At 28.5% G+C, this 14100-nt stretch overlaps 3 protein-coding genes across 3 annotated transcripts; 1 reads left to right on the top strand and 2 right to left on the bottom strand.

Moving 5' to 3' along the window:
• Positions 1–1133: 1133 nt before the first annotated feature.
• LOC136087361 (uncharacterized) lies at positions 1134–4722 on the bottom strand. Its single transcript, XM_065809902.1, has 4 exons — positions 3018–4722; positions 2616–2828; positions 1521–2538; positions 1134–1333 (listed from the first exon to the last, which is right to left on the bottom strand). Exons 1-3 carry the CDS (start codon positions 4573–4575, stop codon positions 1661–1663), a joined length of 2649 nt encoding a protein of 882 aa, XP_065665974.1. The 5' UTR covers positions 4576–4722; the 3' UTR covers positions 1134–1333; positions 1521–1660.
• A 1289-nt stretch (positions 4723–6011) lies between these two features.
• LOC136086803 (THAP domain-containing protein 2-like) lies at positions 6012–7026 on the top strand. The gene is made up of 3 exons (XM_065809293.1): positions 6012–6163; positions 6485–6680; positions 6964–7026. Exons 1-3 carry the CDS (start codon positions 6012–6014, stop codon positions 7024–7026), a joined length of 411 nt encoding a protein of 136 aa, XP_065665365.1.
• A 640-nt stretch (positions 7027–7666) lies between these two features.
• On the bottom strand, positions 7667–10812 carry LOC136087360 (uncharacterized). Its single transcript, XM_065809901.1, has 6 exons — positions 10173–10812; positions 8963–9977; positions 8541–8731; positions 8146–8413; positions 7967–8038; positions 7667–7834 (listed from the first exon to the last, which is right to left on the bottom strand). Exons 1-2 carry the CDS (start codon positions 10444–10446, stop codon positions 8980–8982), a joined length of 1272 nt encoding a protein of 423 aa, XP_065665973.1. The 5' UTR covers positions 10447–10812; the 3' UTR covers positions 7667–7834; positions 7967–8038; positions 8146–8413; positions 8541–8731; positions 8963–8979.
• Between the last annotated feature and the right edge of the window lie 3288 nt (positions 10813–14100).

The following is a 14100-nucleotide window of genomic DNA, read 5'->3' as shown; positions in this document are numbered from 1 at the left end:
CACTTGCGGCACTACGACACTGACCTTATCATACAATAAGCGGAAATATATTATGTCAAATATTAAGATAAGTAGTTTCAATATCTCTTTCGATATATACCCCTCTTCTAAAATAGATTACTATTCTACTCCAATAACATAAATACGCCATTCAAATGTAAATAGTTATTTGCTTGTAAATATAATTAGTAGATAAAAAAAATTACACTTAAACAATTATTTTCCCATTTGCTTAATAATGTTTTTAACAGAATTGTGGCTATGAAAATAGCCTTTTTTGTGTGTGAATATTTATACTTCATAATGCGAACAAGGCGCAAATTTTCCTTTTGCCATTGATCATTGACATCCTAAGAGATAAAAAGTCGATTCTTTAGTCCATAGATTAAACACTATTAAACGGTATCTAAAATAAAATAGATCTCTGAAAAAATATAATACACAATCATCAAGGCAAAAGAAGTCAAATATCCTGATTAATAAATACCTAACTGTTACTACTGCACTAATATATATATATATATATATATATATATATATATATATATATATATATATATATATATATATATATATATATATATATATATATATATATATATATATATATATATAATATATATATATTTATCTAAATAATATATATATAAATATAATTTAACTATTTTCTTGTCTTATTAAGACATCAACATTCATAGAAACAAAACTCTACAAGCTCTTAGTTGAAACCTTGCAATGATAAATAAAAATATATCTGGTAAGCTCTAGGGTAAAAATAAATCAAAATAACTTAACTTCTGATGCATAACATAATTTACCATTTAATAGAAACATCAATAGAAGCAAGTTGATCCCTCAATGTTTGCTGACATAAAAATAAAAGTTAAAAAAATAATGATCTTATTATAACCAAACCATAAAGGAATCAATTAAAACTATTAAATCAATATAATAAGAACTCCTGATGTATAACACATTTTACTATTTAAATAGAAAAATCATTGATGAATAAAAAAAGCCAACCTTTTAATGTTTTCTTGAGCAACTACTCACCATAATACTTGAAATAAAATACATTAAAATAGTTTAAAATATAAAATATGTCTAAGGTATATTGGTTAAATAAAATGACTTAACACTAACATTTTGTCTCGTTAATGCATTAGCATCTGTGTATCACCAACATCATCATCAACATATTTGTGACAAGTCAAGTAAATAGTTAAGTTTAACTTTAAGTGAGCTTTCCTGTTTCCCAGGAGGGTGTTCATGTAAATGGTGCTCACTTTGCAACCAAATCAACATTATTAGATATTGGTAACTACCCAACTACCTAAAATAAAAACTGATATATACAATTAATGAATTTAAAAAAATATCCTTTTATAAGCATACAAAAAAAGAAGAGGATGGGGGGAGGGTGAAAGAGTAAAATAGATCTAATAAAAAGATCCACATCTGTAAATGAAATCTATTAATGCAAGTATATAAACTATGTTATCATTTACAGTAACATATACCTTTTTACTACCTATTTGCACACAATTTGCTTATGATAACATCAAATCACCGCTTATGATGTCTGCAGATAATTGATATTTGCTCATATCGTATTCAACAGCATCATCATCCTCGTTTTCATTTGGTTTCCAATAGGAAACTATATAGAAAGCATTATTTTTTTTTTAATGCTAAGAAGCCTGCCATAGTACATATTTTGGCTTTTTGTGTCAGCATCATACCACATGTGGCATATACCTCTTCCAACAGCATCTCCATTGAGAATGTCTTCAATATCTGCAGTTTCATAATTTTCCAGATCTGGGAAGAGTTGTTTTACCTGTAGAGGCATGCATTTTTTTAATATTTTTTCCACTTTTCTTCTTTCTTTCTCTTCCTTATTTTGAATCTTTTTACCCATTTTAATCAATTCTGCCTTCATTTCTTCATGGCATTGTATGTTTGCTAAGCGCTTTTTACCTGCTGAGGAGATAGACCAGGCTATCAATTTATTTTGTATATCAGTTGGTTTTTTAGAAAGAAAATCAGTTGTCTTATTCTTGCATGCGCGAATTTTTGATGACAAATAACAAATTGTGGCATTAGGAGCTTTTTGCTTTGCAGCACTTAACATACCCACAAGTTCTTCACAGTCAATATTATGTGGACGTGCTGATAATGTCTGGGACTTGAGTTGGTCAGTTAAGGTCATAGTAAACTGTCGCTCATACTGACGCTTAATAACACTAATGATAGCATTTAGACAGCTGGCTAATGCGTCTCTCATTTCGTCAGTCCTTGGGCAAAAGTCTATAAGTGATTGAAAAACTGGATCATTGAGATCACCTCCAAAAAAGTCTGTTTTTCTGTGAATAAGGGAAAGAGCCTTTGTGCTGCTTTCAACAAGTGCATTGCAAACATTTTTGATCACTTGGATGCCAGACAAGTAGTCAAGTCCTGGTACAACATAGAATTTTTTCATCCAGGGACCAGTCACTAACTTTCCAATTAAACCTAGGGCACACATCTCGCGTATACCTAAAATTAAATAAAATATGCCATAAAAAAAAATTAGAACCAAATATTTTAATTATTATTCCATCATAACATCTAACCTGTTTCAGATGTGAAGTCTTGGAAAAGACTATTTCTCAGTCCTCCACATAACACTACTCCAGAAAAAAGAAAACTCTGAAGTTTATGGTAGTGATGTATTAAAATTCCACACGTATGAAAAAGTATGTGCAACCGATTTCCCCTATAGCGTGGTATAAGTCCTCTAGGAAGACCATGCTCGTCCAAAAAGGTGACAAAGCCTTTTGGATCACCTATAAAAATAAAATTAAAACCAAAAGTGCAATGCAAAGAAATTATTTGCAAATTTGAAACAAGTATGTTAACACATTTATTATGTTCAGATTTAAATTCAAAATAAAAACTTGAAATAAAATAATTCAAAATATCAAGAAAACATCATTATAGTAAAAATATGATAAGAGTTTAGCATATTTATTTACCTTTACCATCTTTGTAACGGAGTTTATTTAACTGAACAACAATGTTTGCTGCAAAACAATCTTTACCAAAAAGCTTCCCTTTTGAAGTTTCCAAAGCTTGTAGTGACGACTTGTAAGCAGAAGTGATTGTATCCAATGGGTGAAGGTGACAATTCAGTTCATTAGGAGATTTCTGCCAAAAAGTGTTTAACTTTGTTACAGTTGCATGGTTCACTGTCACTCTGTCACTCATTGTGTTAGTTATGTTGCTGATAATGGTGCTTCGTACATCAGTATATTGTTCCTGGTAAAAGTCACTATACAACTTAGCAAGATTATCCACAGACTTTGTAATATGACTCATATAGTCATAAGCTGTACCACCAGCAAGCTGATCAATGGCTACAACCAAGCATGAAGATTCAGTTGTTAAGTGCACAACATTAACATGAACACCCTCCTGGGTTGTGGCATCAAAACCAAGAGTCAAATTTTTTGTTGAGAATGCTATCTCAGCAGCCTGGAGTTCTGAAATAATACCCAGCTCGCGCATCATCTGCTCCACAGTTTTGCGATGCGGAATGTCACTAAATCTATACCCAAAATATTCTCCAACTTTATGAAGAAGTTGGGGCACACTGTGTGTAGGAACTTGACATTCCAGCATGTCATAGATAAGTGCCCTAATATCAAATGAGTAAACTTTTTTACATCTGGTGCTTTGTATTTTCTGCTGCATTTGCTCTATCTTTTCCTGTAAAATAAGCATATCATTTTGCAGGACACTAATCTCTACATTCTTGTCAGCAAGTTGTTGACGTAAGATAACTTCTTCAGTAGACAGCTTTGTTTGGGTGGATTGCAGCTCTTTTTTTAAACGAAAATTTGAAATTTGAAGCTTATTCAGCTGTAAGTTTAGACGCTGGACTTTTAATTTATTCCGCAAACTTCGAATCGTCTTTTCTTTGCGAGCAATAGCCTCTTTGAGATGTTTTAATCTTGGCCTTGTTTTAATTTTTTCTTTTAACACCTTTACATCCTCTCTATGCTTTTGTTTTTCGGTAGCAATTTCAGTCGCAAAAACACTTAATCTCCGTTTTAAAAGTTTTTTTCTTGGTGTCAACTGGTCAGCTCTTAACCTGGATAACAAAGGACTTATTTTATTCGGCAAAGACAAAATATTATTATGTTTAGGAGATGAGGCAACTGACAAAGATGAAACAATTTTACTTGAATTTGGGGTTGACTGAAATGATTGTGTTGCTGGCAATGTTGTTGCTTGACAAATGAAAGGCTCGTTGCAGAAGTCAACAAAACGTTTCGAATCTCTTAAAAAATTGCAAGCCCATTTTTTTGATACATTAACAAGAAATTTAGTTTGACTATAGCAAATATTGAAGCCATAAAGTTTATTGACTTGCTCAATAGTTAATTGATGTGATTCATTATTGTTGATGAATACAAACAGAATATGCCCATTTTTACAATTGTTATCTACCTGCAAAGGCAATGCAAAGTTTGATTCTAAATGGTTTTTTGCTGCACCACGAAACACACACATATTCTTTTTGGGACCCATAATACCATACAATGTCACATAGAGTTATTTCTAAAATGAAAAAAGAATTTCCAGTGAAAATTGGTTACTTGTTTCTGTTTTAAGCAAAAACATTTAATTGATATCATTTGTATGCAATAAATATTGAGTTTAATCAATCATGAGTTAACTTTACCAATGGTTTAAAATAATTTATCATGATAATAATTATAAGCTTTATAACCATATGGTTATCATCTCGTGATATATCACCTATAATCTATCAATTATGTTATGATACTGATGACATTGAATTATGATAGTCTATGAGTGATATCTCACTCACTTATCATAACCAACTTGCATATCCTTTTTATTATGATAAATTTATTTTTAAATTTAATTCTTAATAAGTAATAAAAGTAACAATAAAATATTACTATATAATAATTATAATTATATTAATTATTATCATTATATATCATTTTCACATCTATTATAGACACAAACACACATATATATATATATATATATATATATATATATATATATATATATATATATATATATATATATATATATATATATATATATATATATATATATTATTATTATTATTGTTATTATTATTATTATTGTTATTACATATTATTATATAAATATACATATAGGAGGAGGGGGGCTAACAACGATCTTTTTAAAAAGTTCGTTGTTAGCCCCCCTCTGCCTACCTTAATTCTCCGGAAAAAGTTAAATTAAAGTACCTATACTGCAACAAGTAATAAGGTGTCTGCTACATAATATTTTTTAATAAAATTTGGCATGCACTTAGAAAATAAGTTTCTGCACAGGGAAAAACAGATTTAAAAAAGTTATCAACATTCCTTAAATATAAATTTTACATCTGATCAACAACGAATTTTTTCAGAACAATAAATTTAATGATAGCGGTGGTAACTACTAAAAAGAACAACATAAAAATAATGCCTAACTTTTAACTTTTTCTAAAAGTATATACTTTGGTTCAAAACTCCACAAAATAACACATTCTTATAGCACATAAGTACCTATTTTGCTACAAAAAATTAGGTGTCTGCTACATAACATTTTTTAATGAAATTTGGCATGCACTTAGAAAATAAGTTTTTGCACTGGGCCCAATAGATTTTAAAAAGTTATCAACATTCCTCTAATATGAATTATACATCTGATCAAAAACGAAGTTTTTAAGAACCATGAATTCAACGATAGCGGTGGTAACTACAAAAAAGAACAACACAAAAATAATGTTTAACTATTCTACTTTTCAAAAAATAATAACTGGATAGCGCAACTCCGAACAAAACTTCTAATTTTTTGACGCCAAAATCGCCATATTGGAAAGCCCCAAGAATTTAAATCCCGTAAGCCTTTAGTTCTGTTTTTCGACTAATCGCTTTAGATACGCAGTATCAAATTACAGCTAAGAAAATACAAATATGAGCGGATTAAAAAAAGATCTTCGAGGTTCAGAGTGTTCTGCTTATGGGTGCAAAAAAAGGAAACGAACTGCGGGCTTAAGAAGTGATAGTTCAGGAAGTTCCGATGAAGAATCTGTTGTTAAAAGAAAATTAAGAAGAACTTTTCATTTGTATGTAATGACCACTGCTTTCTTTAATAATATTATAAAAACAATAGTATTATAATTAGATTAATATTATAATATATCTCTATCATAGAATCTATGACAATAATATATATATATATATATATATATATATATATATATATATATATATATATATATATATATATATATATAATATATATAATATATATATATATATATATATATATATATATATATATATATATATATATATATATATATATATATATATATATATATATATATATATATATATATATATATATATGTATAAGCATTGCTTATAACATTAATATGTTTTAGATTTCCTTTAAATGAAGACCATAAGAGAGAATGGATTTTAAAGATGCATCGTGATAATTGGCAACCAAGTAAATCTGGTGTTATTTGCTCAGACCATTTTATGGAAAGAGACATTAATAGAACTGGTCAGACAGTTCGACTTAAAAATAATGCTACACCTACTCGATTTAAACAGTTTCCTGACCATCTAAAAAAGGTTTGCAAAGCACAAACTTCTATATATATATATATATATATATATATATATATATATATATATATATATATATATATATATATATATATATATATATATATATATATATATATATATATATATATTAGGTATGTGTGTAAAAATTTCAAACCATTTATTTATTCAAGTTTTATATATGGTTCGAAAGAGCTTCAAATTTGCAATAAAATGGTGAAAACATTATGAAAAAAGAATCATTACAAAAAAAGTTATGCTCATTTAAGTAACATTATTTTTTATGAAGGATTGCTTAAGAAAAATGCAACTTACGTATAAAACTCGCGTTCGGCTAACGGCAGCTTTGTAATAGAATCATTGTTAATTTGCGCTTGATTTTGCATAGTGAAATGTGCAAAACGATTAAAAAACGGAATTAAAAAAGTTTCGAATTTAAGTAACAAAATATTTTTAATGGTTAAAACGTAATAGTATATATATATATATATATATATATATATATATATATATATATATATATATATATATATATATATATATATATATATATATATATATGGTTAAGGGTATATATATTTACTTTATTAAATATGCACCAAGGCTAGGATTTCTAGAGTGTATCTTTAAATGCATTTAGGTGATCTTTAAATACATTAAAAGCCTTTGCGTTTTCGCTTTATTTTTATCGTTACTAATGAATTTCAATGAAAGATATATATACAAAAAAGATATATATATATACATATATAACATCGGAAAAGGCGTGATATTTCAGTGGGGGCCGGAGTACAAAAAAATAATCATAAAACACCAAATAGTTCAACTAAAAACCTACAAAAATATATCCATCTAAACAATGGAGGGGGGGGGGGTTGTCCACCACGGCTCTCCTTCATTTTCCCTTCCGTAGCCCTTATATCTATCTAACTATATATAAATTCCAACAAACCGCAAAAAATAAAAGTAATTTTTTTAAAAACATACTTCATTAACAAAAAATTTAGACTATAATAATGATTTTCTTTTTTGCTTAGTAATGTTTTTAACAGAATTGTGGCTTTGAAGAAAGCCTAGTTTTTGAAGCAAACAAAACTGTGTCATCAATAGCTAGAAAGAGTCGATTCTTTAGTACGCAAAGAAACCACATCCAATGATATCTAAAATAAAGTAAACCCCTAAATTAATATCGCTATACCTATTTATGATGCCTTATGTCGCGGATAATAAATAAATATATAACTGTTATTATTGCATTAATAAACATAATCAATCTCTAACAAAATATGAACCGGTTTAATCTTGATATGAAAAAGATCAACATCCATCGAAGCAATCGTGTGGTTTTCATCATGTTGCGTAACCTTCCAATGATACATAAGATAAAATATATCAGATATATAAAATTTAAAAAAAAATTAAGGCTAACAATTAACTAATGTATAATAAATTAACATGTAACTGTTATTACTGAATTAATAAATATAATCTTGAGGTCTTTAAGATAAACATCTACAGTAGCAAGCTGCCATCATAGTTAAAACCTTGCAATAAAAGATAAATGAAATTATATTAGATATTTAGCACAATAACTGAAAAACCCATTACAAATTAGAGAAGATGAGAATGATATCCGAACTTAAAAAAGAATTAAAAATCACTTAACTCCTGATACACAACACATTTCCCATTACCAAACAGAAAAATCGATAGAAGTAGACCCTTCAATACTTTTTAACCTGAAATATAATAGATTTGATTATAAGTTATAATGAAAAGAAAGTTATATTGTGTTAGCGTAACTATCTGGTAATGGCATATGCCATTTGCATAGAGTGTACTGATTTATTATAACTAAACACTTACATCTCTCAATCCATGCAAGCAAAAGTCTGTCTTTCTGGGTAGAAACAATGTATAGCCATCATTATGATTAACATTAATTGTCATGAGCCAGGCAATTTGCTTATGTCAAATAGTAAATGAGCTTTGGTTTCCCATAGCTCGTTGCAACCAGGTCAACCCTGGTTGTTGGATATCGGTAACTAACCGACTACCTAAAATTACATTTCTATATACATATATGTATATACATATATGTATACATAAAAAGAAATTAAATAATTATAAATCTTTTCATTATCTTAAAAAAAGGGGAGGGTAGAGAATATGAAATACATTAGGCACTGTAAAATTTATTATAAAAAATAAAGATTAACCTACTATCTGTAAATAATATCTATTAATGCAAGTTTATAAAACATACTATTATTTAAAATATCATATACCTTATTACACATTTCTATTATGTTATCACCATATCACCACTTATTATGTCTGCAGAAGGTTGATATTTGCTCACATCATACTCAACACCATCATCATTTTCATTCTCTTTTGGTTTCCAATAAGAAACTATATATACATCACTTTTCTTTTTTTTAATGCCAACAATTCTGCCATAATATACATCCTGGGTGTTAGTGGCATTATCGAACCACATGTGGCAAATACTTCTTCCAATAGAAGCTCCAATAAGAATTTCTTCGATATCTGAGGCCTCATTATTTTCTAGGTCAGGAAACATTTCTTTTACCTGATCAGGCATGCAGCTTTTTAATATTTTTTCTACATTTTTGCGTTCTTTGTTTTCTTTTTTCTGAATTTTATCTGCTATTCGTTTTATCAATTCTAACTTCAGGTCATTATGACATTGCATATTTGTAAACCGCTTTTTTCTGGCATTAGAGATAGCCCATAATATCAACTTGTTTTGAATATCATTTGGCTTTTTGCATAGCAGTGCAGTTGTTTTATTTTTGCAAGCACGAAGTTTTGAAGAAAGAAAACAAAGAGTGGCATTTGGAGCTTTGTGCTTTGCAGCGCTAAACATACCCATAAGTTCTTCTGAATCAATGTTGTGAAGCCTAGCTGACTTAGTCTGGTCTTTAAGGTGATCATTAGAACTCATTTCAAATTGCCGCTTGTACTGCCTGTCAATGACGCTAATAACTGCATTAAGGCAGTCAGCTAATGCTTTACTCATTTCATCAGTTACTGGGCAAAAGCTGATTATTGAATCAAAAACTACATCTTCAATATCATTACCAAAGAAATCAGTTTCTCGTTTAAGTAGAGATAAAGGATTCTTGCTGCTCTCAATAAGAGTGTTCCGAACATCTTTTACTATCTGAATGCCAGATATGTAGTCAAGTCCCGTACCTGGTGCAATATAAAATTTTGTAATCCAAGGACCAGAAAGTAGTTTTCCAATTAAAGCTAAAACACACAACTCACGGACACCTAAGGTGAAAAAGTGAATTAGCAACAAAGAATAATCTTTGTTTATAATAGTCTTTACTCCCCGTTAATCTTGCAAGTGCCATTACTATTTGTAATTTGTATTTATAACTATATTTGTAATTAATTCTATACCCTATAATATTGTGTAGCACTTTATCAAATGAACTGAACAGGTATAAAAAAGAAAAAAAATACCTGTTTCAGATGTAAAGTCTTGAAATAAACTATTTCGCAGACCTCCGCATAACGCCAAGCCAGAACACAGAAATATCTTCAATATGGCATAGTGATGGATTAAAATACCACATGTGTGAAAAAGCATATGTAGTCTGTTGCCTCTATAGCGTGGTAGCAATCCTCTGGGCAACTCGTGTTGGTCCAAAAAGGTTACAAAACCTTTTGGATCACCTATGAATATCATAAAGAAGCTCATTTTGGCAATTGTAAGAAGAGTGTGAAATAAAAACATGCACTAATTATAATATAATTAGTGCATGTTTCTGCATGTTTCATTATACTTGTTAGTTTTTGTGTACATCATTTAACAAATTAAAAAAAAGAAAACCCAAATATCCTTAGTAGTAAAAGGCTATTAAAAAAAAAGTTTGTATAACAGTTCTTATAAAATATATCATTATAATGAAAAAAAAATCAAAAATACTGAATTCTCCAATGTCAAAAACCGCCCCTCCCCCTAACACAATGTAACGGAAGTGGAAATACATACCTCCACTGCGCGGAACAATAGGGTATGTGGTCATGAATATTTTTTGATGAAATTTGGCAGGCACATAGAAAATAGATCTATACAGTTGCCTGAAAAATTTTAAATGTGTACCAACATGCCTTCAATATAAATGCACCTCCGGAACAGAAACAAAATTTTAAAACCGAATGAAAATCACTGATAACTGTAAAAAAAACAACAGAATTTATAACAAAAAGTAACAGTAACAACAGCAGAAACAGTTTTATAAAGTGTAACAGTAACAGTAACACTAAAAGAGGTGGAAATGGTACCTCCACTGGGTCGAAAAATACGGTACGTGGTCATGAATATTTTTTAATGAAATTTAGCAAGCACATAGAAAATAGATCTATACAGTTGACTGGAAAATTTCAAATATGTACCAACATGCCTTCGATATCAATGCAGTGCCAGAACAGGAACGAAATTTTAAATAGCAATAAAAAAACTGAAAAATTTATTACTCGTAAAAAAAAACCATAATTTATTCAAGATAAAACATTCTACTTTTCTAATAAAGTCTAAGCTGATATAAAATTCTAAAAAAAAAGACAAATAAATACATCTTTACCACACCGACTTCGAGCACGCTGTGAAAAAAAAGGTCACAGTTTTTAACTTTGAAATCGGTGCCGTAAAAAGCCAGATACGCACGTACCTATATATATACACAAATATATAATTAGATTTAAGTATATATCAGTATGCACCTTTTGATTCTTAATTACCCGCTGCAAAATGCCTGAGGCTTGTAACATATTTGCAAGGTAAACAGCTTACACATTGTTGTATGAATCATTAGTTGGGCAATGTTAGTGTATTACAACCCAAAGGTTCCTGAGGCTGTTTATAGTAAATAGTAAATTAATAAATATATTTATGATATATATATATATATATATATATATATATATATATATATATATATATATATATATATATATATATATATATATGTATATATATATTTTATATTTGTATTTATATGTATATGTATATATTATATATACATATAAATACAAATATAAAATATATATATATTTATTTATTTATTTAAGTTAATATATTTATTTATTATTGTATGTATAAATATATATATATATATATATATATATATATATATATATATATATATATATAATTATATATATTATAGGCAATAAAATTGCAAACTGAAGTACATAATGAAAACAAAGAATCGACTATAGTGGATGAGTGCTGCTCTAGCTATATGGAATTAAATAAAAAACTTGAAACGAGCCATCAAAAAATTTGCATTTTAAAAAAAAAGCTAAAAATTGTTCAACGAAAGTGTAGCAGAATGAAAAAAACAGTAATTTCTATCAAGTCTGTGGTTCAAAGTTTGAATAAAAACAAAATGATTTCCCAAAACTGTCAAGAAATGCTTTTAAAGACATTTTCTGGAGTACCAAGAGCACTTATGCAAAAAATTGTTACTGGTAAGCATTCCAAAAAGGGGGGAAAATATCCCCCTGAAGTAAAGGCATTTGCATTGACGTTGCAATTTTATTCTAAAAAGGCATACGAGTTTGTGCGCAAAACATTTGATTTTGCCTTGCCTTGTCAATCACACATTCGAAAATGGTATGCAAAAATTGATGCGAATCCTGGTTTTACAAAACCTGCATTCGAAGCTATAAAGATAAAAGTTGAAGAAGCAAAATGTAAAGATAAAACAGTAGTTTGCTCTCTCATGTTGGATGAAATGAGCATTAAAAAACATATATCATGGGACGGTGAAAAATACAGTGGTTACATTGATCTTGGCTATGATATAGATGATGACTCAACACCTGTAGCAAAGGATGTATTAGTTTTTATGGTTGTATGTGTTAATAGCTCATGGAAAGTTCCATGTGGATATTTTTTTATTAATGGTCTCACTGGAAGTGAAAGAGCTAATCTCATTAGAATCTGTATTCAGCGTTTGTCTGACGCAGGTGTCAAAGTTGTATCAATTACTTGTGATGGTCCATCTTGCCATTTTAGTATGCTAGCAGAACTTGGGGTTTCATTGAAAGTTACTAATATGGTACCTTCATTTTCACATCCACTAATAGCAAATGAAAAAATTTTTGTTCTTCTTGATGTATGTCATATGCTAAAACTGATGAGAAATACATTAGCAGAAAAAGGCATTTTGTTTGATTCAGAAAAAAAACAAATATGCTGGAAATATATTAAAGATTTACACAACCTTCAAGATGCGGAGGGTCTGAGACTTGGTAATAAACTTAAATCTCAACATATAGATTGAAGGGAACAGAAAATGAAAGTTAACCTTGCAGCTCAAGTGTTTAGTTCTAGTGTTGCTGATGCTATCGAATACTGTTGGACTGAACTTAAGTTACCACAATTTAAGGGTTGTGAAGCTACAGTAAAATTTATAAGATTGATTGATCAGCTTTTCGACCATCTTAATTCAAGAAATCCATTTGCTAAGGGTTATAAAGCAGCACTTCGCATCAGTAATAAATGCATCTGGAATCCATTTTTTGTTAAGCTTACAGGTATATTTTATAAATATTAAAATTAAATTGTTTAAATGCTTTTATATTTATTTCTCTGTCTCTTTATATTCAGTTGCCTGTATGTTACCTTTTATCTGTATATTAAATTAAATATTAATATAAAATAAAATTGCCAGGTACATAACTGGTCTTCAAAATGAAATGGGTACAGAAATGCACACAACAAAAAGAAAGACTGCTTTTATTGGATTTCTTGTAGCAATAGAAAGCACAAAGCAGGTATGCATGTATGTATATATATATATCTCTATATATATATATATATATATATATATATATATATATATATATATATATATATATATATATATAATATATATATACATATACATATATATATATATATATATATATATATATATATATATATATATATATATATATATATATATATATATATGTATATATATATGCATGTATATATATATATACATGCATATATATATATATATATAATACATCTTTCTCATTTACTTACATACTTTTACATGAGCAAATGCACTTTAAAAAATTGAAATTTATAACAAGCATTAATAAATATACCTGTATTTCTGTTATTTTCTTTTTTGTTTTCGATATTTTACCATGTTTATTATTAATAACTTTATATATCAGCATTCAACTGATAAATGTAAGTTGAGTTAATAATAACTTGTAGTTTCTATTCATTTTTTAAACTACACATGTCTTTAGATCTTTCATACTTTGGTTGAAGAAAAAGAAGCACCGCTTAAATATCTTTTAACATACAAATTTAGTCAGGATCATTTAGAGCTTTTTTTTGGGGCAATTCGCTCATCTGGTGGATTTAATAACAATCCAA

This window comes from Hydra vulgaris, chromosome 11 (assembly GCF_038396675.1).
Source record: "Hydra vulgaris chromosome 11, alternate assembly HydraT2T_AEP".
Lineage (NCBI taxonomy): Eukaryota > Metazoa > Cnidaria > Hydrozoa > Anthoathecata > Hydridae > Hydra > Hydra vulgaris.
This window is presented reverse-complemented; position numbering and strand designations above follow the sequence as displayed.

Excerpts from the sequence above, each read along its gene's own strand:
- LOC136087361 (XM_065809902.1), bottom strand. The coding sequence starts at position 4,575 with ATGGGTCCCAAAAAGAATATGTGTGTGTTTCGTGGTGCAGCAAAAAAC. Across the intron at positions 2,829-3,017 it reads CCGTTACAAAGATGGTAAAG|GTGATCCAAAAGGCTTTGTC; the intron begins GTAAATAAATAT and ends TTATTTTTATAG. Across the intron at positions 2,539-2,615 it reads AGACTTCACATCTGAAACAG|GTATACGCGAGATGTGTGCC; the intron begins GTTAGATGTTAT and ends ATTTAATTTTAG.
- LOC136086803 (XM_065809293.1), top strand. The coding sequence starts at position 6,012 with ATGAGCGGATTAAAAAAAGATCTTCGAGGTTCAGAGTGTTCTGCTTAT. Across the intron at positions 6,164-6,484 it reads TTAAGAAGAACTTTTCATTT|ATTTCCTTTAAATGAAGACC; the intron begins GTATGTAATGAC and ends AATATGTTTTAG. Across the intron at positions 6,681-6,963 it reads TTCCTGACCATCTAAAAAAG|GATTGCTTAAGAAAAATGCA; the intron begins GTTTGCAAAGCA and ends TTTTTTATGAAG.
- LOC136087360 (XM_065809901.1), bottom strand. The coding sequence starts at position 10,446 with ATGTTTTTATTTCACACTCTTCTTACAATTGCCAAAATGAGCTTCTTT. Across the intron at positions 9,978-10,172 it reads AGACTTTACATCTGAAACAG|GTGTCCGTGAGTTGTGTGTT; the intron begins GTATTTTTTTTC and ends TTTTCACCTTAG.